We start from the raw sequence: 27,628 nt of genomic DNA, 5'->3' as shown, positions 1-27,628 counted from the left end.
AACACATCAACAAACCAACCCAAGCAGCCATGTCTGGACATAGTAAAGGAGGAAAAGTGAAGGGAAAGGCAAAATCCCGCTCGAGCCGTGTTGATCTGGAGTACCCCGCAAGGGTAGCTAGGCCGAGCGCGTTAGTACCAGTTCACCAGTCCACCTAGCCGGCGTTATATAGTTTCGGCCGCCGAAGTGATCGAGTTAGCTGGTAAAGCTGCTCGCGACAATATGAAAACCCGCATTCGGAACAGAACACATTCAGTTCGGTGGACATCAAGACAACAGGCAGTTGCAGCGAGTGGCGAGTGGCAAACGCAATCGCAAAACGGCATCAGGTAGCAGAAGAAAAAAGTTTGTTCTTTATATAAACTACTTTGGTGGCAATCCAGAACAAGGCGGCATCGAGGGCGTTCGAAATGGTTTTTTTCAAAACCACGAGTACTAAGTTTTCTAAATTGGAACTATTCCATAAAACAAGGCGCTTTTCAGGGCCATTAAACCTACCAAAAAAGAGTTTAGGAAATACAGTTCAATGCTTTCTAAAACATCCAAAATAATAATAAAACACAAATTGATTTTTTCATCATTTGTTTGCCAGGATCTGATGAGTATGTGAATTTGGCAGTTGTTCTGAGATTATTGATTTTCACCAATTCTTAAATTGCTTCTAGATTGAAAGTACAGTAATTTACACTTATCTCGACATTTAGCTAATTGGACGGACCTGCAACGCGACATATTTAGTCGGACATTTTTGTAAACATAGAGTTCGGGGTCCAATTTATGACCCCACATTAAAAGTCGACACTGTACCACTGTCATCGCAAATGTTCAATTACAGGTTAAAATTACCTCCAATCCGATACTGAGTGGTGGTAATGCGACGTGCCATTGAATGTAATTTACTGTAAAATATGTCACAAGCTGGATGGGAAGAAATTTTCCAACTGTGAAAGCTATGGCGAGTGGCAAATGCAATCGCTAAACAGAAAGGTTTAGCCGAACAAGATGGGGATATCGAGTGATAACAAAACAATAAACTCTTTAGATTGAAGATAACTTTGTGATCCTGAAAAGGACCCTTTTTAGCCCGCATGTGAATCCAATCCAGCGAACAAATCGTAATGAATGTATTTTTTTGCCATCGCTCCCTTTTAACGCTCATTCGTTCGTCTCGTTGGACTTGCCCCTCTGGCTGAGTCCGCCGATTTGTCTCTATCCTGTGAGTGTGTACCGCTAGAGTATAAAACACGCGGACCCCAAAAAAATATCTTATTTTCTTTCAAACCGTAAACCCGTGTGGTTGTACAGCATCGGCATCGTGGACGTAACGAAGAAGGACAAGTTAAGGGAAAGGCAAAGTCTCACTCGAACCGTGCAGGTCTCCAGTTCCCTGTTCGTCGCATTCACTGATTGCTCCGCAAGGGTAACTAGGACGAACGGATTGGTGCCGGAGCACCAGTATAACTAACAGCGATTATAGATTTTCGGCCGTCGGAGTGCTCGAGTTGGCTTGCAAAGCTGCTCACGACAATCAGAAAACCCGCATCAAGAACAGAGCTGCTTCGGTTCGGCGCTCATCAAGGCAACAATTAGTTTCAGTGAGTGGCAAAGTGTTTCTCCGGCACGTCGCATTAAATGTAATTTACTGAACAACATGTCACAAGCTGGATGGGAAGAAATTTTCCAACTGTGAAAGCTGTGGCGAGTGGCAAACGCAATAGCTAAACAGGAAGGTTTAACCGAACAAGATGGGAATATCGAGTGATAACAAAAACACAACACCAAAGGTTCTTTTCAGAACCATCAACATATTCATAAAGAGTAAACAGTAAACTAATCCATTTTTCAGGTAGATAGGTAGGTATGCACGTAGGAGAAGAAAATAAAATATATTTAAAATATATATTTAACAAAAGCTGTCCCCTTTGTATAGTCCTACGTCACTCCGGTTATGTCCCCGACATTACCCACCCGTCTTTTTATTCAGGCCGTATTGGTTTGGAAATATTAGGCGATTGCTAAGGGGGTCCAAATTCCCCCCATTCCCCCCATTTCCCCTATGTACCCCTTACGATAACGCATGGCCACCCTTTAAAAAATCCGCCAAGGGAGTCCTGCAGCCTTAGCGCCGCTGAATTCCATTTATTCAGATCGCAGCATACATATGCGCACATTTCCGAGATGCTAAAGACTAAGGGTGGGTTTAGACTAGTGATATATTCACGTGAAGAAATATGATGAGATTTATAGAAATCGCATCAACCGTTTACACTAGCGTGAACTTCTATAATGAATAAATTCATATTTTCGGTGAATTTATTCACCTGAAGTAGAACTGCATCCAACTTTAGTGATTTCTCACCAGTGAGAAATTCACAAGCGTTTACATATGCTGAAATTATTCAAGTTATATATACCTCGAATAAGTGTATCATATTTACTCTCACCCGTTTACACCTATTTTCACGTGAATAATTCCATCTGTAGCTATAGATCTCCTTAATGTAAACCCGTCATAAAGGTGGGACCACAATGCCGCGCATTGCGACAATTGTGCTTTGACACTTCATTTTAAATATTTGTGTTTCCATTTAGTCAAACACAATAATGCGTTGCGTCATTAGCATCGTTGTACTAAACGCTAGCATTGGTTCTAAACTGCTTGCGCCGATTTATCGATGGCAGTGGCATGGTGTCGACGTCTGGTGGCAACTTCAAATTAGGGCCATAATTTGGGTCTCAAACTCGTTAGTGTAATCTCTATCAGATTAGAAGACACGAAGCCAGTTTTTAAATTCTAAAATTTGAATGAAAATTTTCACATCATGTTATTTGATTACTTGAAACACGTGTTTCTGACTTTCATTCAACCATATGGTTAAACAATTCCAACATTGTTGCTGAATTTTTTCATCATAATATAGAGTTGTCTTCATAAACAATTTTCGTATGAGACTTTTCACCACCTGCAAACAAAAATGTTTTTCATTTATATGGAATACTAGTTTGATATGGAAAAGCTAATTTACATTCATAATTTTAATTTTGAAAACGGTGTTCATTCCGACTGAAAATCAGCTATTCTTTCACGCTCCCCTAAACTAGTGAACGAAGTTCAATGCCGCCAGCGCGGATATGGCAATGTGTTGTTTTTAAAAACATTCAACTGATCCGTGGACACTACAAGAACAAGATTTTCATACGAATTTTATTTTGTATTTGTTTACATTAAAAGTGGTGACGCGAATGCTAGATTGTGACTGCAAATCAACAGACTGCGTCGGGCAAATGTTTTAGTACAAAACGCAAGCAATGACAGCTGATGAGAAGCAACGCACAACGCGGCATTCTGTTTCCACATCAAGTAAATAATCATGTAATAAAACCCAAATAAAATTCGTATGAAAATCTTGTTCTTGTTGTGTCAACGGATCAGTTGAATGTTTTTAAAAACAACACATTGACATATCCGCGCTGGCGGCATTGAGCTTCGTTTACTAGTTTAGGGGAGCGTGAAAGAATAGCTGATTTTCAGTCGGAATGAACATGTTTTCAAAATTAAAATTATGAATGAAAATAAGCTTTTCTATATCAAACTAGTATTCTATTTAAATGAAAAACATTTTTGTTTGAAGGTGGTGAAAAAGTCTCATACGAAAATTGTTTATGAAGACAACTCTGTATTATGATGAAAAAATTCAGCAACAATGTTGGAATCGTTTAGCCATATGGTTGAATGAAAGTCAGAAACACGTGTTTCAAGTAATCAAATAACATGATGTGAAAATGTTCATTCAAATTTTAGAATTTAAAAACCGGCTTCGTGTCTTCTAATCTGATAGACATTACACTAACGAGTTTGGGACCCAAATTATGGCCCTAATTTGAAGTTGCCACCAGACGTCGACACCATGCCACTGTCATCGCGAATTCGTCGCAAGCAGTTTAGAACAAATGTTAGCGTTTAGTACAACGATGCTAATGACGCAACGCATTATTGTGTTCGACTAAATGGAAACACACATATTTAAAATTGAGTGTCAAAGCACAATTGTCGCAACGCGACGCATAGCGCGGCATTATGGTTCCACCTTAAGTGTGAAATTTGGTGCAAAAGTGGATTCCTCTAAATCCACAATCGTTTAATCGTTTTTTATCGACATCGCTCATTTGCCACTATAATGGAATAAGTCGCTCAATCTAAATAATTTATTCTTTATTTATTTATTTATTCAGTCTTCGCCAAGAAATTGTCGGACAGACTAAAATTCAATTATTGAATCCTTATAACAAACACATTTCTGGACATATCGAATTCAAACAAATGATACACTTCATTGAACCGTTGGCAACAAACATCCAAGGGATTATTCTGTCCGTATAGAGTACGATGTGCTGCTTGCCGGAAGAAAACAAATTGTCTGGACGGCGAAAGATCGAGATCTGCCCTGAAACGCAAGCAGTTTGTTTGAAACTGTGAGGGAGCACAGAGAAGCCGATCCTTCAGGAGAAGAGAAGGTGACCATCGAAGCAGCCGCTACACACACACATACACGCACGGAATTCTTTCCGTTTGGATGCCATTCAGCATCGAGAAAGATCCGGAAAATAATCTGTCAGTTCCTCTGGGAATTTAAAATTACATTCATGTGAAAGAGTTTATTTTGATGTTTTCTATTCATGTAACACTGTGACCAAATATTTTTCAATCAAGTGCTATTAACAGGTGGTTATCGAATTAGCATTAACCACTGGTGGGCTCCCAGTATCGAGGAAAATGTGCAAATATCTAATCGTTACTGAAAATAATCTGTCAGTTCCTCTGGGAATTTCAAAATACATTCATGTGAAAGAGTTTATTTTAATGTTTCGATCCATGTAACACTGTGACCAAATATGTTTCAATCAAGTGCTATTAACAGATGGTTATCGAGTTAGTATAAACCACTGGTGGGCTTCCAGTATCGAGGAAAATGTGGAAATATCTAATCGTTACTGAAAATAATCTGCCAGTTCCTCTGGGAATTTAAAAATACATTCATGTGAAAGAGTTTATTTGAATGTTTTCTATCCATGTAATACTTATGACAGACATACAGCTGTACTTGCGTTGTACTTCGAAAATTGTATGTCTGTCACCATGTACAGCGCTAGAACCATGCAAGCAACTCGGTACAATCGCTGTACCTGTACCGCTGTACATGGCTACAGTTGTACTGTGCGCAGCGCCATAGACGGTTAGTGGTGGGTAGCATGAACAAGCACTGGACCAAACCACCCCACGGACGGTTCAAATCACTCCGCATCAAATTCATCTCTTTTATTTTATGATATGTTTGGTAGTTTGAAGGTTGATATAATGATTAAACATTATTGATTGAGAGAAAACAAGTGTAGCTCAGTGTACAATGTGACATTTTTTATTCAGGCCGTATTGGTTTGGAAATATTAGGCGATTGCTAAGGGGGTCCAAATTCCCCCCATTCCCCCCATTTCCCCTATGTACCCCTTACGATAACGCATGGCCACCCTTTAAAAAATCCGCCAAGGGAGTCCTGCAGCCTTAGCGCTGCTGAATTCCATTTATTCAGATCGCAGCATACATATGCGCACATTTCCGAGATGCTAAAGACTAAGGGTGGGTTTAGACTAGTGATATATTCACGTGAAGAAATATGATGAGATTTATAGAAATCGCATCAACCGTTTACACTAGCGTGAACTTCTATAATGAATAAATTCATATTTTCGGTGAATTTATTCACCTGAAGTAGAACTGCATCCAACTTTAGTGATTTCTCACCAGTGAGAAATTCACAAGCGTTTACATATGCTGAAATTATTCAAGTTATATATACCTCGAATAAGTGTATCATATTTATTCTCACCCGTTTACACCTATTTTCACGCGAATAATTCCATCTGTAGCTATAGATCTCCTTAATGTAAACCCGTCATAAAGGTGGGACCACAATGCCGCGCATTGCGACAATTGTGCTTTGACACTTTATTTTAAATATGTGTGTTTCCATTTAGTCAAACACAATAATGCGTTGCGTCATTAGCATCGTTGTACTAAACGCTAGCATTGGTTCTAAACTGCTTGCGCCGATTTATCGATGGCAGTGGCATGGTGTCGACGTCTGGTGGCAACTTTAAATTAGGGCCATAATTTGGGTCCCAAACTCGTTAGTGTAATCTCTATCAGATTAGAAGACACGAAGCCAGTTTTTAAATTCTAAAATTTGAATGAAAATTTTCACATCATGTTATTTGATTACTTGAAACACGTGTTTCTGACTTTCATTCAACCATATGGTTAAACAATTCCAACATTGTTGCTGAATTTTTTCATCATAATATAGAGTTGTCTTCATAAACAATTTTCGTATGAGACTTTTCACCACCTGCAAACAAAAATGTTTTTCATTTATATGGAATACTAGTTTGATATGGAAAAGCTAATTTACATTCATAATTTTAATTTTGAAAACGGTGTTCATTCCGACTGAAAATCAGCTATTCTTTCACGCTCCCCTAAACTAGTGAACGAAGTTCAATGCCGCCAGCGCGGATATGGCAATGTGTTGTTTTTAAAAACATTCAACTGATCCGTGGACACTACAAGAACAAGATTTTCATATGAATTTTATTTTGTATTTGTTTACATTAAAAGTGGTGACGCGAATGCTAGATTGTGACTGCAAATCAACAGACTGCGTCGGGCAAATGTTTTAGTACAAAACGCAAGCAATGACAGCTGATGAGAAGCAACGCACAACGCGGCATTCTGTTTCCACATCATGTAAATAATCATGTAAATAAAACCCAAATAAAATTCGTATGAAAATCTTGTTCTTGTTGTGTCAACGGATCAGTTGAATGTTTTTAAAAACAACACATTGACATATCCGCGCTGGCGGCATTGAGCTTCGTTTACTAGTTTAGGGGAGCGTGAAAGAATAGCTGATTTTCAGTCGGAATGAACATGTTTTCAAAATTAAAATTATGAATGAAAATAAGCTTTTCTATATCAAACTAGTATTCTATTTAAATGAAAAACATTTTTGTTTGAAGGTGGTGAAAAAGTCTCATACGAAAATTGTTTATGAAGACAACTCTGTATTATGATGAAAAAAATCAGCAACAATGTTGGAATCGTTTAGCCATATGGTTGAATGAAAGTTAGAAACACGTGTTTCAAGTAATCAAATAACATGATGTGAAAATGTGCATTCAAATTTTAGAATTTAAAAACCGGCTTCGTGTCTTCTAATCTGATAGACATTACACTAACGAGTTTGGGACCCAAATTATGGCCCTAATTTTAAGTTGCCACCAGACGTCGACACCATGCCACTGTCATCACGAATTCGTCGCAAGCAGTTTAGAACAAATGTTAGCGTTTAGTACAACGATGCTAATGACGCAACGCATTATTGTGTTCGACTAAATGGAAACACACATATTTAAAATTGAGTGTCAAAGCACAATTGTCGCAACGCGACGCATAGCGCGGCATTATGGTCCCACCTTAAGTGTGAAATTTGGTGCAAAAGTGGATTCCTCCAAACCCACAATCGTTTAATCGTTTTTTATCGACATCGCTCATTTGCCACTATAATGGAATAAGTCGCTCAATCTAAATAATTTATTCTTTATTTATTTATTTATTCAGTCTTCGCCAAGAAATTGTCGGACAGACTAAAATTCAATTATTGAATCCTTATAACAAACACATTTCTGGACATATCGAATTCAAACAAATGATACACTTCATTGAACCGTTGGCAACAAACATCCAAGGGATTATTCTGTCCGTATAGAGTACGATGTGCTGCTTGCCGGAAGAAAACAAATTGTCTGGTTGTTCTACCTGGAGCGTTGATTCGAAGCTTGCCCAAAACTTCAGCACAGTCAAGATTGTTGTTAAGAAGGTCGAAAATCAGCAGTCTCTGGAGAAATTCTCGTCGTTTCTGCAGTGTCGGTAAGTGAATCAGTGCGCAGCGTTCTTCATATGTGGTCAGATGTTGGTCGTTGCGCCAGGGGAGATGACGAAGAGCATATCGGATAAAACTTTTCTGCACACGTTCCAGACGAGCGATGTGAACAGCGTGGTATGGGGCCCAAACAGTAATACCGTATTCCAATATACTACGTACGAGCGACACATACAATGCTTTGAGGCAATAGACATCTCTAAATGCCTGAGTGTGGCGTCTAATGAACCCAAGAACGGTGAAAGCCTTAGCGGTGACCGTTGCAATATGCTGCGTAAATTTTAGCTTGTTGTCGTGCACGATACCCAGGTCTTTGACGGCTGCAACTCTTTCCACTTCGGTCGACCCCATCGTATATTCAAATGTGATTGGTGAGCAAAGTCGCGAAAATGTTATCGCATGACATTTCCTAATATTCACCTCCATGCCATTTATTGAGCAACATCCCAGCAGAGTATCTACATCCATTTGAAGAGCACAGCAGTCCATACTTGATGTTACTACACGAAACAATTTCAGATCGTCTGCATACATCAACTTAGGCGATTTGAGAACAGCGCAAATATCGTGAATAAAGAGTACGAAGAGCAGAGGACCCAAGTGACTGCCCTGCGGCACGCCAGAGGTGACAGAAAAGGGCGATGAAACTGACGAGCCAATCCGTACGTGTGCACTACGATCAGTCAGATACGAATTAATCCAATTGGTTAGCCAAAGTGGAAACCCGTATCGCTTCAGTTTTTCCACAGCAAGGGCGTGAGGAAGTAAACATATAAACTTACCCATATAGAAGGAGGAGGGGGTGTTAAAACTGTAAACTGTCAACTATAAACCATTATTTCAAAATCTCAAAAACTAAAACAGTTTTTTGTAGTTCAATATACTGTTCGTCAAAATAATCGGTCAAATGTTTCACAAAAAAGTGTTTTCCAATTTTTGACGTAGGACTACGTCTTTCATTTCTATACCGGGGTGTAAAATCAAAGTTTCGAAAACGAAAGCGTTACGCCGGAGACCGAGATTTTGAGCGTTAATAGCTCCTAAACAACTGAACGAAATGATATGATAAACACTTCATTCGAAAGATAAAATGTCTACGCGTTCTATACTTGTTACTTTCTGATCCAAAAACTTGTTTCAATAGTCTTAAAATTGCTTTCAAAACAGGCTATTGAAATCACCAATCGGTATATAAGCGAGCGCCGCTCGGAAATCCACTCAGTTCTAATTGAACAGTGATTGGAGCATGTTGTCGCTGTTGTGGTGAAGCTCTTCGTTTATCATGAAAGCGCGAATGAACGGTGTCACCAAGAGCCTGTTTGTACACCGTAGGCCAGAAGGGAATCCATCAGGAGGAGAGTGATGCCACAAACGGTTCCCCGAGAAGATCTCGAAGCAGCCGCTACACACACACACACATACACACGCGGAATTCTTTCCGTTTGGATGCCATTCAACATCGAGAAAGATGCGGAAAATAATCTGCCAGTTCCTCTGGGAATTTAAAAATACATTCATGTGAAAGAGTTTATTTGAATGTTTTCTATCCATGTAACACTGTGACCAAATATGTTTCAATCAAGTGCTATTAACAGATGGTTATCGAGTTAGCATTAACCACTGGTGGGCTTCCAGTATCGAGGAAAATGTGGAAATATCTAATCTTTACTGCAAATAATCTGCCAGTTCCTCTGGGAATTTAAAATTACATTCATGTGAAAGAGTTTATTTGAATGTTTTCTATCCATGTAACACTATAACCAAATACATTTTGTTTTGTGATTTTTCAATCAATCGCAAGTAACAGGATAGCTTCTGAAGATTATTCTTCCCCATCAGTAGGATATTTCCATATCCAATATTGTATGCGCCCGCAATCGATTATTGCTCAGTCGCCGAAAGTTCCGAGCTCAGTTCATTCCCCTCTAGTTTGCCTTCCAAATTGCCATCGTAAACCACGCCTTCTTTCGATTCAATCACGCACAAAAAGCATGCTTAAGCGATATTCTGGTGGTGAGACGCATTCATTTTTCGTGAGGACATCGACAAGACAACATTGTTGCTGAGGATGCTGGACGGCGAAGGATCGAGATCTGCCCTGAAACGCAAGCAGTTTGTTTGAAACTGTGAGGGAGCACAGAGAAGCCGATCCTTCAGGAGAAGAGAAGGTGACCATCGAAGCAGCCGTTACACACACACATACACGCACGGAATTCTTTCCGTTTGGATGCCATTCAGCATCGAGAAAGATCCGGAAAATAATCAGTCAGTTCCTCTGGGAATTTAAAATTACATTCATGTGAAAGAGTTTATTTTGATGTTTTCTATTCATGTAACACTGTGACCAAATATTTTTCAATCAAGTGCTATTAACAGGTGGTTATCGAATTAGCATTAACCACTGGTGGGCTCCCAGTATCGAGAAAAATGTGCAAATACCTAATCGTTACTGAAAATAATCTGTCAGTTCCTCTGGGAATTTAAAAATACATTCATGTGAAAGAGTTTATTTTAATGTTTTCTATCCATGTAACACTGTGACCAAATATGTTTCAATCAAGTGCTATTAACAGATGGTTATCGAGTTAGTATAAACCACTGGTGGGCTTCCAGTATCGAGGAAAATGTGGAAATATCTAATCGTTACTGAAAATAATCTGCCAGTTCCTCTGGGAATTTAAAAATACATTCATGTGAAAGAGTTTATTTGAATGTTTTCTATCCATGTAATACTTATGACAGACATACAGCTGTACTTGCGTTGTACTTCGAAAATTGTATGTCTGTCACCATGTACAGCGCTAGAACCATGCAAGCAACTCGGTACAATCGCTGTACCTGTACCGCTGTACATGGCTACAGTTGTACTGTGCGCAGCGCCATAGACGGTTAGTGGTGGGTAGCATGAACAAGCAGAATCAAATCACTTGATAAACGTTCTTTTCATTGACTTTCTTTTAAGTTAATAACTCAGATTGGAAACTTTTTTGTTGTGTTGGATAGTTTTGACACTAAATAAAAACCTTTTTCATTGAAATATGTGGTGAAAATTGGAAAAATATCTGTTTGTCAGTTTGACATACGGTACAATGTACAACCAAAGTATGTCTGTCATGGTACGATGGTACCTGTACAACGCTGTACACGTACAACGCAATTACAGCTGTATGTCTGTCCCTGGTATAACACTATGACCAAATACATTTAGTTTTGTGATTTTTCAATTAATCGCAATTAACAGGATAGCTTTTGAAGATTATTCTTCCCCATCAGTAGGATATTTTCGTATCCAATATTGGATGCATAAAACCTTGTACCTCCAACGTAACGCTCTCGTTTTCGAAGTCCCCTAAATATTCATTTATTCATTCCTTCAGAATGGATTCAGATTCAACTTCAAACAAAGGATCACTGAATCAACGATAGTCCTACGTCACCATTGCGGTTATACCATAGATATAACCCACTTTCTGTTTTTTTACTGAAATTAAATCAAAACAATACAATATTTTGACGTAGAACTACGTCTTTCAGGAAGGGCGCCAAATCAGAAAACAGGTCACGTTTTTATGAAATAAAGTTAACGTTAATAACTATTTTCACTGTGAACGAATTCTCATGATTTGCATACCAATCGAATCGGAAATTCTCTAAGATTATTATAATTCGTTAATCTCTAAACGGTTTAAATTCATGAAAACTGGAAGAATTTCCTTTCTCCCATAAATTTGTTCTGCCGATTTGTGTGCTAACCCGTATTTCGAATGCTTATAACTCGAACATTTCTTAACAGATCGGAAAGATGTTTGCATCAATTGATAGGAAATATTTCTACATGTCTATCACAAATATTTTTTTTTTTCATGGGATGAACAATTGAGTAACTGTAAAATGTCAAGCGTTATCTAAACGCCCCAACTGCCAAGTTTTTATTGGCCCGATTTGCGGTTTTCCCAATACAGACTTCAAAATCGATGTACCTGTGGAAATCCGCTTTGCAAATATACACACTAGTTGGGGGCATTTTTGTTTCCACCGAGCTGTGTTTCCCTAATACGGACTTCAAAATCAATGTGGAAATCCGCTATGCAAGTCGGGAGTATTTTTCAGTGTTGAAAACTTTTGTACTCGTTTGTCGTTGTGCAGACCGGAATAAGTTCCCTAAAACGTACTTTTAAACTGAGAAGCCTGGGAAAATCGTCATTTCAGATACTAGAGGTGAACGAAGTTTCGCGGTTCGAGAACTACGTAAACATGAGATGTGCAATAATTTCAGAGGGAAATGTAAAATACAATGATCGTTTGACAATTCTTCTGTTCACATATTATGGTAGTCATAGGCATCATATCAAACGTAAAAGTACATTCATCTTATTTATTTGTAACGAAGAACATATTCTATTACAAAAATTTCGATGCATTCTAAAATAATATTCGAAGTGGTAAACAAGTGGATTGCATAATGTAATTGCGTAGTTCTACGTCAAAAATATACGGTCGTGTCCTAGATACAACCCCTCACAATTTTTTGTAATACGGGTGAACCGGGAATATAGGGTAAAACGGACAGGTTCGTGATATACGAAGCTTAGAAGGCTCTCGCTAGCGGAAAAGAATTTTTTATTCAACCGTAGTATTAAATTGTTTCGATTGTCTGTTGAAAACCCCGAATTAATTCATCTAGAAATAATATCGTGCATTTCGGGAATAAACGAACGTATCCTTAACTGTATCGCTTCTGGCTGCAGTTAACTAGTGGAATCCGGGGCAAGAGTGCCCATCTGATTATTTTACCTATTTCCATCTTTTACAATTATTCAACTATAGAACTTTGTTTTATACAGATACTGCATATATCTCACATATTATCAGCCAGAACCTTAAATATTTTTTATTGGAAAACAGATAAATACTAACTGAGTTTCTTACAACTGCAATCTATATAAGAACGCACAGGCGCAAATTAACGAAATACCCTCAGTTTCTATATGTTTGCATGACTCCACCCATAAATACAAATAGAATAATCATTTTTCTTCAACTTACTGTATGAATTAATTTAAATCGTACGCATTTATTTCAATAAAAAATAAATTTGTTATCTCTCAACTTCCGGGACAAAAGGAGCCATTATTACCGGGGTAAAAATGCCATAGTCGTAACCTCGAATTCGATCTGTCAAACGCAAATAGTGTAATCGTGGTTGTGTTTGTTGTGGTCATGGTTTGTAAATATGAACGGATGTCGTTCCAAAACCAGTGGCAGATGGAAACTATGGTTGTTGCCGTACATTCTGCAAATCATGGAGGCGAGCTGCGAAGGAATATAGATTTCCCAGAAGAACATTGGCCAAATATGTGCAGAAGTTAGGCCGTTTTAAAACTGTGTTTTCTAAACAACAGGAGGAGTAACTCGTGAGTCACATCTTTAATATGCAGAAGTTATTTTATGGGCTGACAACACACGACATCCCGAACCTAGGGTATAAAATCGCAGAGTGAAATAATTTAGATCACTCTTTCGACAAAACATCCAAATTTGAGTTTGCGTTCTTTGGAACCACCGTGAATTTCACAGTGCTTTTTTCATCAAAAATTATATTTTTATAAGATTGGCACTCTTGCCCCGTCGAGGTGGTATTCTTGCCCCGTACTGGAAAAATACAAGCCAAAACATCATTTTTGTAAATGAAACATTTTCATAGTAAACATAACTTTTGAACAATTTGATGCATAGCTACACCTAAATAGGAGTATAAATGAACAAATCAGCAAAAAAACGCGTATTAGCACTCTTGCCCCGGGTTCCCCTACTCCACCGATTTGACTGAAATTTGTTATCAGCATGTAACAATTAATTATCTGAAGCGTTACATATCCTTTTTTGATATCTCATTTTATAGATTTTTATGAGCTTCTTAACAGTGATTTCGCACGGAAAATAACTCATTTTTGACAAAAATGGTCGCCACTCTGACAATTTTTCGAATTTTAAAAAATCCCGTATGTAACGCTTTAGGTATTGTCCTAAAGATTCAAAAAATTGATTGGAATTTGTTCTGCGACATCCAGTCGCTTTAGAACCGCAACTACGCATTGGGCTGTTAACGGCGTAATAATCATTATTTATGCACTCAATATACCTTAACAAACAACCAAAATATACAAACACTTCACTTTATTCCTAACACCCGAAAAAATCACAAAAATTCTTTATTTTTCGACCTTCCAGACAGGGGACCCCCTTAAAAATATCATGCAGAGAGGTTTCTATTTAATAGAAATATGAAAATTAAAATGTAACTATAAAAATTAATCGTATTTACATCTCAACCCTCCCCTAATTGCTTTCCTCAGTCTTTTTCGGAAACCTTATTGCAGAGGTGAATGAACTGAGAAATTTAAAGCCTCTTAAAGCAAAAAAGAAGAAGAAAAGGAAACCTAATTAATATCATTATAGTATAAAAATGAAATAAAAACCGATATACCGTTATGCCGATACAGAAACCATCTGGCTGGTGTCGATGAAAAAAGTGAACAAACGTGTAAAATCAAGTGAGTGGATTCTAACTATTTCATTACGAATCGATGCATTGAAATTGCAGGTCAATAACAATTTATTGTGTTTTTACTAAAATCTTACTTTTGGGTTGACGCGCTGTGTCCCCTGCTTTCCTTTGATGAAAAAACGAATCGACGACTGAAAACTGCCGTATCAAATTTCTTCTATTCGTTGATAGACTTTCATTTGTTCCGCTTTCGCAATTATTTGTATGCACTGAATTGTAACGGATTCCTAACATATTAGTCAAAGTTCTTATTACTCTTTGTAAAACTGATTCGTGTTCTGTTGAGCGTACGTTTTGCTGCAGAGTAAAAGATGTTAATATTCAGAAATTTAACACTTCACTAGCTAATATTTATCGGATATCAACGAGTCATTGACGATAGTATACGATTTTTTAATTCGCGTTTCAGAGAATTCCAAGCGGTCTCGTAGTATATGTAGCGTAAGACTAGTTGAGCACACGACTACTTTACAAATAGTTTTTATCTACTAAGATTCCACTATTATTCAGCATGCAGTGTTCTGACATACACATAATGGTTCAATCAATCGCTCTAGTGTACGAATAAAAAGCAATTTGTAGTTACTACAATTTCTTTCCTGACAGTAAACGTGGTTTAACACGCCTGTCATATTTCCGCAAAGAAGATCAGCCAAAAAAATTAAGCCCTATTTGGTTCCTGATGAGAATTGAATTATACAAAATTACTAGCACTTGGAAAAACTCTCAATCATGAAGTTAACTCGAGATTAAATTACGTTTGAAATGTAATCAATTTAAGCTTCGTTTTATACATATTACCTTCTAATTGAACATTGATGAAAGTTTTAAGACCTTCATTGAAAAAAGTTTAGAATCAGTTATGAGAAAAGGTCGCAGAAACTTCGCAGGATGAAAAATATTGAGCGATAAGTATGATTTCCATGATTCCACATTACATTCGTTTTTAGGAGCATTGCAACTTTTCTTCTGGAGAAAACCATACGGAATTGAATGCGTTTCGTACATAGGTTGTACCCATTTTCATAATTTTATCAATTTGATTCTATTGGTTAGATGACACATCGCTATTGGAAGAAAACTAAAACTATCAGACTATGAACAACACATTGCTGGCATTATCAGTGAGAGCATCTTACTGTTTACAAGTTGTATCCAGTTCTCGCGATTTTGTTTTAATTTTTCTCTAAGAAACCGTTCAATTTCTCCTAAGAAAATTCCATTCACCGTGTTTCTGCGTTGCTCGAAGTATATTGCCGTTCAAAATTATTCAATTCAGCAAACAATATAAAATTGTCAATATAAAAATTGAAAATAATGCATTTTTCATTATACACTCGTCAAAAAAATTGTAGGAACAGATTGCAAAGTCGGAAATTTAAAGTGATTTTTGACATGCTGTAACTTCCTGAAAAATCAACGCATATCAATGGGATGCACATCATTTTGAAGCTACAACTTTCAGGTGAATATATCGAGAAGGAATAAAAAAATTTTTCTCTGTTTTTTAAGAGATTTTCTGGACTAACACATTTTTTTGCTAATCAACTCAACAGCAAATCCAATTAACCTTATCTTCCTTTGAGAAAACAGAAAAATTGATTTTTCATTTCTCCCCGATATTATTGCCCACTATACCTACACACACCAAAATAAAAATATGTATGTGAAATTAAATATTATACTCGTACTTTTTTTTAATTTTTCATTAGGGTGCCCATTTCCATTTTTGGGTGGTTCGAAATCTTTTTTTTCCCTTTTTTTCCAGAAATGACTTTTTCGAAAATTCTTTCGAACCGCTGTACCGATTTAGACAATCGACATATCAAATTAAAGATAATGAAGTAGTCTTCTCTCTGTAACACATGCGAAGAAATTGGATTTAGTTTTCGTAATTTTTGATTGTATTTGTTTTTATAGTTTTCATGTTCTCTGAACCAAGTGCGCTATATTTTTGACATAGGAGTCTTTGATTTCTATACAGGGGGTCACTCTACGGAAAATGTAACGATTCATTAAGAGTTTCAAACGCATATTACTCAAAATCGTTACTCCCACATATATTATGTTGTATACCGTAAGACAGTAAATTTATCCAGAAAATTTTTACTTGAAACGCGAACAGAAAATATAGTGAAAAGGTTAAACAATCTGACGATTAAAATGGGTATATTTTTTCGATTACACTAACCACTCGCTTTCCTCCCTAACTCATAGAGCAATCTTTTTGCATACATTCGGGCGCTAGTTCACAATGTTAATCGATGCGTATTATGAATTATTCTCCAATTGCCGGTAATAGGCATTTATGAGTTTTTGTATTGTATATTGTCCAATCAATTCGTGTTCAATTTACGTTTTTATCGTGTTGGTATTGCTACTAACAATTTATGTACTGTTGGTCCATGATATCATGATATCGAGTATGTTGTTTCGTAATGTAAAAAATGCAATTAACTGGCTGATGATTTTGAGGTTCGAAAGGGGATACTCACGCATATAAGATCATGATAGCTTCAGAAGTCGCGATCTTAATATATGTATGTCTTCCTTAGAAGCCCACTTCACTTTATCGAATGCACTTACCAGTTCTCCTTCCCTTTCCTATACATAAGCAGAACATAGCATCCAATGAGATTAGTTCGCTACAGCAGCTACACGAACTTCCCAAGAGGGCACTAATGGCCATAGGATACTTAATATACATCACCTGGCTATAAAGTTATTACAACCGGACAACGTGGCAACGTGGGAGAAATTTTTTTGACGTAGGACTACGTCTAACCGGAAGATATAGGGGGTGAAATGGAAATCTAGGCATTGAACAAGTAGGAAAAAATGCAAGATTTGGAACGCTTATAACTCTAGCATTTCTCGATAGATCGCAAAGGTTTTTGCATCAATTGATAGGAAATATATCTACGCATCTATCATAACGAATAACATTTCATTTTTCATGAGATAAATAATTGAATAATTGTGAAATATCAAGCATTGTCAAAATGCACTATGTGCCCATTTTTGATTGGTCCATTTTGTGCTCCTCAAATCGTACCGACCAAAACGGGCAACCAGAGCAGCAGCGAAATAGAATGAAGCATGATTGGAAAGGAAAAAGAAAAAAATGAACGAAACATTGGTCGCAGTCTCACACATGCGTAATTCTCGAGCCAGCCAGTCAGCTTAAAAATCCCCGCTCCGCTGCCGTAACGATCATTCTCATTCAAACCGTACACCACATCGGTTCGCATCACAACACATCAACAAACCAACCCAAGCAGCCATGTCTGGACATGGTAAAGGAGGAAAAGTAAAGGGAAAGGCAAAATCCCGCTCGAACCGTGTTGATCTGGAGTTCCCCGCAAGGGTAGCTAGGACGAGCGCGTTAGTACCAGTGCACCAGTCCACCTAGCCGGCGTTATATAGTTTCGGCCGCCGAAGTGATCGAGTTAGCTGGCAAAGCTGCTCACGACGATAAGAAAACCCGCATTCGGAACAGAACACATTCGGTTCGGTGGACATCATGACAACAACAGGCAGTTGCAACGAGTGGCGAGTGGCAAACGCAATCGCAAAACGGCAGCTGGTAGCAGAAGAAAAAAGTTTGATCTTTATACAAACTGCTTTGGTGGCAAATCCAGAACAAGGCGGCATCGAGGGCGTTCGAAATGGCTTTTTTCAAAACCACGAGTACTAAGTTTTCTAAATTGGAACCATTCCATAAAGCAAGGCGCTTTTCAGGGCCATTAAACCTTCCAAAAAAGAGTTTAGGAAATACAGTTCAATGCTTTCTAAAACATTATCCAAAATAATAATAAAACACAAATTGATTTTTTCATAATTTGTTTGCCAGGATATTATGAGTATGTGAATTTGGCAGTTGTTCTGAGCTTATTGATAGTTGGGGACTTTCCTGATTATACAATTTTCATCAATTCTTAAATTGTTTCCAGATTGAAAGTACAGTAATTTACAATTAGTTCGACATTTAGCTAATTGGATGGACATGTAATGCGACTTATTTAGTTGGACATTTTTGTAAACATAGAGATCCAAATTATGACCCCACATTGAAAGTCGACACTGTACCACTGTCATCGCAAATGTTCAATTACAGGTTAAAATCGCCTCCAATGCGACACTGAGTGGCGCTTCGGCACGTCGCATTGAATGTAATTTACTGTACAACATGTCACAAAGCTGGATAGGAAGAAATTTTCCAACTGTGAAAGCTGTGGCGAGTGGCAACAAATCGCTAAACAGGAAGGTTTAGCCGAACAAAATGGGGATATCGAGTGATAACAAAACAATAAACTCTTTAGATTGAAGATAATTTTGTGATCCTGAAAAGGACCCTTTTTAGCCTGCATGTGAATCCAACGAGCGAACAAATCGTAATGAATGAATTTTTTTGCCATCGCTCCCTTTTAACGCTCATTCGTTCGTCTCGTTGGACTCGCCCCTCTGGCTGAGTCTGCCGATTTGTCTCTATCCTGTGAGTGTGTACCGCTAGAGTGTAAAACACGCGGACCCCAAATAAATATCTCACGGTGCTTCTGACATTCAACCGAGACGGTCATGTTTGTAGCACCCCTTTGAAAAGAGTAGCGAAAATAGAAGTTTTCTCCTCATACAACTAGTTCTATGCTAAAGGAAATTCCTTGAGGCTCTAATCAGTCCTAAATAAAGTTTTTTCCCACAGGTGTACAAGACGAGGACAAGGAGGAGGCCACCGAATAGCCTAGACGGTTGGTGGCTTTCGATACCGGCAGTTTTCACTGCCCCTAGCGTCGGTCCCTGTTTTTGGCGCGCTTTATAGCTTGCTTATATTTTTTATCGTATATCGCTTACTGTTTTTATTGTTATACTTATATTTGGTGGTGGTTTTTTTCTTTACAGCTGGTGTTGTTTCCTGCGCTGCGGACTAGTGGTGTTGCCACACTACCTTCTCTCCGGTGCGGGGGGCTTTCCCCCCAGCAGCTGTACTTAGTGCAAGTGATTTTAAAAAACAGTATATTTCTACCCTTAGTCTCCCAAGGCAATAGTGATTATAAGGACATTTCAGTAGTGTTGAAGCAATAATTATAGTGCATTTCTAAATATTTTCTATACCATTTCCGAAGATAGTGTTTTTTGTTCTAGTAGTACCAGTGCTTTTTCTAGATATTTTGTGAAATTTCACCGTTCTTCCTGGTTGTACCCCCTGGTATAGCCAGCCACAATCATGGCTTCCAGTAGCTCTGGCACCGCCGGCACCGGTAAGTCAACAAACCTATATAATGGCGTGCCCACCACACGCACCTCTCCTTTCTGGGCTGACCCCTTATGTGGGGAGCTCCAAATTTTATTACTTAGAGCAACTGGCAAGAATACTCTACCATCAAACCCTTTCGTAGTTTCCAAAACCATCCAAGCTGTTACGGATCGCGATTTCAAGGACGCGAGACCACAGCGAGATGAAAATAATAATCTACAATATGTTATCCATATTCGTAACAAAGAATATGTGGATGCACTCCTGGGTATTAAGTCTTTAATTGACAAGACCCCTGTGGAGATAAATTTTCACCCTACCTTGAACCAGCGCAAATGCGTAGTATCGTGTAGGGATGTTATTGATATGGCAGAAGCTGTACTTTTGAAAGAGCTTGCTGACCAAAGAGTCATAGCAATCAAACGAATTTCCCGTATGGACCCAACCAAGAAGGAATTAATTCCAACTCCAACCTTGATTTTGACCATCAGAGGTACTGTAATTCCTGAATACATCAATTTTGGCTTTATCCGCGCCCCCACTCGTAATTTTTATCCGAATCCGATGCAGTGCTTCGGCTGCTACAAATTCGGACACACTTCGAAAAAATGTAGGACCAAGATCCAATTATGCCGAAACTGTGGACAAGCACACCCAGAACTAGGCAATGAAGAAACTGCCAAGAGCTTTATTTGCAACGCTCCTGCCTACTGTGTAAATTGCAGTGGCAACCACCCTTCTACTAATAGAAAATGCCCTGCATGGGTCATGGAAAACAACATCACCAAAGTGAGAGTTGACCAAGGCATATCCTACAAGGAAGCCAAACTAAGCTACCAGGCCAAGATAAATGGATCCTCTTACGCAAGCAAAGTCCAAGAGAGACTTAATGTAGCCCAAAGCACAGGTTGCAATCGCTGCAAGTGCAACTGCACACAATCCAACCCTACCCCAATCATTCCAACGGTTTCCACACCGATAATTAATCTACCAGACATGGAATATACCATCTACACTTCCGATTCCGAAACTGATTCAGAAATTCCCATGGAAACTGAATCAGCAAAATTAAACAAACGAAAAATTAAAAATGTTAAAACTACAAATTCAGATGAATTGAAATCATCTGAAGATGAAAATTTCCGCGTTAATGATAAAACAAGGAAAAGGTACAAAAACCAACAACTTCAAATATCTCAACCGGCCGCCCCACAACTGGCCGACCCTCAACCATCTACTTCACACAAAACAGTACCCAATACAAATAGAACAATACCAAATTACTTAAAATTTGACCCTAGACTGAAGACCAAGATTTCCAAAGGTAACAAACAGTCTAAATAATTTCAGTTATACCTCCTTCCACATTAATTAAACCCTTCAAGAGCCTCCATAATATTTTTTCAAGTTCAACACTCCACACAAAAACAGTACACCTGTTGTCCAAGATTCAACATCCAACCGAAAACTTGCCATTCAATGGAATTTGCGTGGGCTTAGTAGGTCAATGGATGAAATTAAATTAATGTTAGCTGAGGAGAAACATCTCCCACTAACACTTGCATTCCAAGAAGCCAGAGTGACTAAGATTACACCCGATTTTAACCTTTCACTACAAGGTAAATACAAGTGGTACTTCCGTGAGGGACTTACCTCACACCAGGGTGGAGTATGCCTCGCTGTTTTGAGCCATCTCCCACATACCCTCATCCAAATTTCATCACAGTTACAGATATGCGCAATCCAACTCACGGGACCGTTATGGTTAACCCTTGCTTCTATATACATTTCCCCAACGCATAGTAACAGTAATTTGGAAGCAGAAATGAACAATGCCATTCAACAATTACCACACCCTTTCATAATCATGGGTGATTTTAACGCCTACCATACTGAATGGGGTGGCCAAAGATGCAATTTAAGAGGTAAAATTATTGTAAAAGTCGTTGAACAACTTAACCTCATCATCCTGAACGACTTCCAACATACTCGTATGGATGAACACTCTGGCTCTACTTCTTCAATTGATTTAACGATTACCTCATGGGAACTTGCGCCCAGAGTCAGATGGTGTGTCGATGATGATCTAAGAGGAAGTGACCATTTTCCCATTCACATCCGAACACTGACCAGTAATCCAAAAATCCTCCTGCGAAGGAGATGGTTGTACCAATTTGCCGACTGGGATGGTTTCGAATCAACCATTTCGCATCTGTTACCTGCACAGGGTAACTATTCAGTAGAGGAGTTTTCCCAAGCCGTTTTCGCAGCTGCGAAAGCTAATATACCCCGCACTAGTGGTATCTCCGGCCGGAAGGCAGTCCCATGGTGGAATAATGATGTCAAACAGGCCATTAAATCCAGAAGAAAAGCGCTAAGGAAGCTTAGAAGACAACTGGACGGTAGTGAGACAAAAGTACTTGCCCTAGCTGATTTTCAATCTGCTAGAGCTAGAGCAAGGAAAATTATAGCGGAAGCTAAACAAAATAGCTGGCTTAAATTTCTTGATAGCTTTTGCCCTCAGACAACTTCTAGTGAACTGTGGAGCAAGGTTAATGCAATCAGTGGCAAAAAAAGATCGCGAGGCTATTCCATTATGATCAATGGTATCACTACCGATGATCCCGGAACCATTGCTGAACCATTTTGCTAGTACTTCTGCCACCTCCAACTACAAAAGCGACTTCGAAGCTCGTAAAACTGCCGCGGAGACTACAGAGTTTCCCTCGGACTCAGGGGAACCTCATATTTACAATATCAGGTTCTCTATGAAAGAAATGTTGTGGTCCATTAGTAAGTCCAAAGGCAAATCAGCCGGACCAGACGAAATAGAATACAGCATGTTAAAACATTTACCTTTCCACGTCAAAACGTCGCTGCTCCAAATTTATAATAACCTTTGGGCTAGCAAATGTTTCCCCGACCCATGGAAGGAAGGGCTAGTCATCCCCATCCCTAAACCGATGGAGAAAAAACCACTAGCCACTAGTTTTCGTCCCATCACGGAGATTGATGACGAACCTTGAAGAACGTCATCTCCTGGATCCTCGACAACATGCTTTTCGTCAAGGCAATGGTACCAACACGTATTTCAGCCAACTTGATCAACACCTTCACGTGATCACGCGAGACCACCTCCACGGGGAACTCGCTCTGTTGGACATATCCAAAGCCTACGATACAACCTGGAGATATAATATCTTGGACCAACTCCATCAATGGGGTATCGAAGGTAATTTGTTCGAGATAATTCGCAGTTTTCTACAAAATCGTAGCTTCAAAGTTCTTCTCGGAGGAGTCACCTCCACCAGTAAACAGCAAGAAAATGGAGTGCCACAGGGTTCTGTGCTATCGGTTGCTCTTTTCCTGATAGCGATGCAATCATTATTTGATGCCATACCCCAAAATATTGACGCTTTGCTATACGCAGATGATATTCTGCTAATTTCAAAAAACTCATTCCCAGTACTAGCAAGAAGAAGACTTCAGGAAGGAATCTCGTCTGTTAATAACTGGGCGAATTCCGTGGAATTTAGGATCTCAGCTGAAAAATCTCAAGTTCTTCATTGCTGCAACAATAAGCGTCACAGGAAAAAACTACGTTCTTATCTTCTGAACGGTAGTTCCATCAAACGAGTCAATTCTGCACGAATTCTCAGTGTAATGGTGGACAAAAAACTCACGTTCAATAAACATATAAAGAGTACAATATCGGACATTAAAAACCGCCTTAACTTAGTTAGCGTTATAAGCGGTCGAAGCCGAACAGGATCCCGCAAAACTATCTTCAACATTGGAAGAAGCTTAGTCTATTCCAAACTTACTTACGGTATTGAACTCTTCAGCCGTGCCACCTGGAAAACGCTTAAAGAACTGAGGCCTAGCTATCAAAAGATAATAAGACTAGCATCAGGGGCCTTTAGAACTAGCCCAAGTAAAGCGTTACTCGCTGAGTCAGGCAATTTACCCTTCAAATTGTTCCTCACGAGATTCTACAGCACGCGCGCGATACGAACGCTCGAGAAACATCCAACATTTGAATCCTCTCTTGTGAGAGTGAATAACTGGTTGCAGGATACATGCCGAACCACTCTTCCAACGATTGCACCAATTCCCATTATTAACCTTCGACCATGGTATAAACGGGAACCTCAGATTGATTGGTCAATTAAAAATTCTGTGCGAGCTGGTGAAAACAGCAGCATAGTTTTGGCCATTTTCAACAACCACATCCACAGTAAATACCTTTTTCACCACAAGATCTTTACAGATGGATCCTTTGATGGTTTACAAGTAGGTATCGGCATTTTTGCTAATAACCTGCAAGTTAAGTTCCAACTCCCAAATATCTGTTCGGTATTTTCAGCTGAATTAGCGGCACTTCTTATCGCTACATCAAAGTGTGAACACAACAGAAAGACGGTTATTTTCACCGATTCTGCTAGCGCGCTTCTTGCTCTTGAGAGCGGAAGTAGCAAACATCCATGGGTACTCGCAATTGAAGAGAAAACTGCCCAAAATGATATCACCTTCTGCTGGATCCCAGGTCACTGTGGAATCCGCGGTAACGAAGAGGCTGATCGCCTAGCCAAAGAAGGGAGAACATCCGAACTATGGAGCACAAGCGTCCCATCTGATGATATAATCAGATGGGTTAACTCATCTCTGATGACGTGCTGGGAGAACGAATGGAACATCTGCAGAGATACTTTTTTGAGAAAAATTAAAAACACTACCCATCCTTGGATGGATAGAAACCAAAGATCTTTTCAAGTATGTCTAACACGTCTTCGTATTGGACATACCAAATTAACGCACAGGTTCTTGGTTGAAAAAACCGAACCACCCATTTGTAATACCTGTAACGTCAGGCTGACCGTAGAACATTTTCTACTTGTCTGCCCACGTTACAACCTTATGAGAACTAAGTTTCAGATAGCTGACAACCCAAGGACAGCCCTAGCAAGAGATAACTTGGAGGAGGACAAATTACTGCATTTCCTGAAGGAGACGGATCTTTTGGAGCTTATTTAACCATTATACAATTATTTACTATATGTTACAGACTTAACCACATCATTCATACTAACACCTAATGCTTGTGAGCTAATATATGTGTTACCAACGTATTACATATGTTAGGTCACACACATTTTATTTATAAAAAAAAAATTAATAAATATATAAAAAAAAAACAAAAAACAAAAAATTCTCAAATGGGGATCAACATAGGGTAGGAGCCTGCCTGTTGGTCTCAAATGTTCCTATCTCACGCCTCCACGAAGATCATATGACGACATTTTTAGATCGGGCGTGAACTGGAAACACACACCTGGTCTTGGCTCCGAGAACGGGTGTCGAAAGTGGCTAAGTGAGGGGGTGCGAGCGAGTCAGAGCGCTATATCTCTCCCGGGGAAGGCCTCCCGGGTCATGGAGGCCTTGCCAACCCGCTGTCTCCCGGGCAAAGGAGATACACCCAGAAAATGGAGCTACGTTCACGAAGAGTAATTAGAATGCGATCACCCGAGGAGGGTCCCCGAACTGGAGCTGGTCCTGGAACGGGCGTAAGAGCGAGCGGCCAGCGGCTGGAGGGCGATGTGCAAGAGCGGGCCACCAGCCGGGTTCAACCCGAAGAGCTACCGCCACACGGAAACAGCAGCCATCGACATCACCCAAGAAACGCTGCGCCTACGAGACGTGTTGCGACTGCCAGACGACAGTCGTCCACACTTGTGGGTACCACTAGGCGCCGGATCATGTGGACACACGAAATGAATGAATTCGTGATCCGCGCCTATTACATCTGCACTGCTTTGGAGACGGACATGAGCGGTCGCCCTCGAATACTAACAATGTTCGAGGAAGCGTATCCAGAGTTCGTCGGGAGGCTTGATCAGAACGCGATGAACGCGAGGCGTAGAGCGATAGTACGCAACAACATGCTCTCCCAAACGCAAATCGACGAGATCAAGCAGCAGGTGCAGAGAGAAATAAGCTCCAGGAACAACAGAGCAAGCGATGTGTCGAGACGAAGTTCAGTACGGCTGAGCAATTCATTCGCGAGTGGGGCACGCGAATCAGCACCAGTGGAGGCCACAGTACTACAACCCCCTGAGCCGGAAGACCCACAGCCAGATCAACAACTACTACGCGATCTGGTCTTCCACTACGACGAGGCGATCTCACAGTTCCGCGACACAGACCCATTGTCGCGCCCCAGGATCCCGAAGTTGCAGCATTCCCGCAGGCTGACAAGTGCAGTAAAGCTCATGAACGAGCACGTTCTTCCGCTGCACTTGGTTGATGCTGAGAACATGGAGGAGCTGCAACTGAAAGTTTACTGTGCTGCTGTGGCGACCGCCAAAAGTTTAGGATACCGTATTAGGCCAAGAGGCGGACTGCTCCAACATCTCCGTGAAAGGCGTGAGCCTCCATGGCGAAGGAGATTGGAGCAACGGATCCTAAACAAGCGCGCCGCAATTGGAAGACTGATGGCGTACAAAAGAGGCAACAGATCGGCGAAATTATGTCGCCAAGTTGCTGTGATCGTGCGGCCTACTGAACTTCGCCAGCTGGGAGCTCACCAGCTGACGGAAAAACTCGACACACTGGTACAGCATTTGAGCGTCCTAACTAAACGGCTGAAACGTTACTCTGACTCTGCAAAGCGCCAGGAACAAAATCGGATGTTCAGAGATAACGAAAAAGCGTTCTACGACCACATTAGCGACGAGAAGCCCGACTACCGCGAAGGTTTGCCAGATATTAGCGATGTGACGAACTTCTGGGCTGGTATTTGGGAGACCCCAGTACAACATCGCGACGGGCAAATGTGGTTAAGACGGGAGGAGGAGAGTTGTGGTGAAATTGGAGAGATGCCAGCTATCATCGTCGAAGAGAACGATGTCCGCGAAGCCTCGCGGTACCTGAGGAACTGGGCAGCACCGGGCCCCGATGGTGTTCAGAACTTCTGGCACAAGAAGCTGACCGTCGCACATCAAAAGATAGCTGAGTGCTTCAACAAGGTGCTACGTGACCCACACAACCTCCCTGAATTCGCCACCCGTGGCGTCACATTCCTCCTCCCGAAAGACAGCAACACATTGAACCCATCAAAGTACAGGCCGATAACGTGCCTATCGAGTCTGTACAAGATATTAAGCAGCATCATAACCGCCAAAGTTTCTGCCCACTGCGAACAACACCATATCATCGCAGAAGAGCAGAAAGGATGCAGGAAAAATACGCATGGCTGCAAAGACCAGGCCATCATCGACGCAGCCATAGTCGGCCAGGCGGTATATAACCAGCGGAACCTAAGTATGGCCTACATCGATTACAGGAAGGCTTATGACTCCATACCTCACTCGTTTCTCGTCCGGGTATTGGAGCTATACAAGATTGATCCCGTCGTCGTTAGGTTCCTGCAGCATGCGATGAGGCAGTGGAGCACGTCTCTGCACCTCAGTGATGGGGAAAATGTGTTGCAGTCTAGAACGCTGCAGATAAAGAGGGGGATATTCCAAGGCGACTCTTTCAGCCCGCTTTGGTTTTGTCTGGCACTGAACCCCCTCAGTAGGACGCTCAATAGAAACGGTCATGGCTATAAAATAAGGTATGGCGACGGCGCCCACGAAGAAGTGACCCATACCTTCTACATGGATGATCTCAAGGTCTACGCTGATTCACGTCAGCGTCTAGGTGTAGCTATCCGGGTTGTCGAAGACATAAGCAGGGACATCTGCATGGAGTTCGGCCTCGACAAGTGCCGCTGTGTCCATCTGCTGAAAGGGCAGCTTACCGAATCCG

The 27,628-nt window shown here is 40.1% G+C and overlaps 1 protein-coding gene across 6 annotated transcripts in view; it reads right to left on the bottom strand.

Moving 5' to 3' along the window:
• The window catches only part of LOC129780409 (scavenger receptor class B member 1), a 288,806-nt gene extending 273,761 nt beyond the window's left edge, over positions 1-15,045 (bottom strand). For 4 of the 6 annotated variants that reach the window (XM_055788665.1, XM_055788667.1, XM_055788668.1 and 1 more), the window contains exon 1: positions 14,640-15,031. In XM_055788665.1, the coding sequence (XP_055644640.1) occupies positions 14,640-14,799 (160 nt within the window). In that variant the 5' untranslated portion in view covers positions 14,800-15,031. Of the gene's footprint in view, positions 1-14,639 lie in introns of all 6 variants that reach the window. The other 2 variants (XM_055788666.1, XM_055788671.1) reach the window with 2 other exon arrangements.
• Positions 15,046-27,628: the final 12,583 nt, after the last annotated feature.

The sequence above is a fragment of the Toxorhynchites rutilus genome, chromosome 3, assembly GCF_029784135.1.
Source record: "Toxorhynchites rutilus septentrionalis strain SRP chromosome 3, ASM2978413v1, whole genome shotgun sequence".
In the NCBI taxonomy this organism is placed as follows: Eukaryota; Metazoa; Arthropoda; class Insecta; order Diptera; family Culicidae; genus Toxorhynchites; species Toxorhynchites rutilus.
This window is presented reverse-complemented; position numbering and strand designations above follow the sequence as displayed.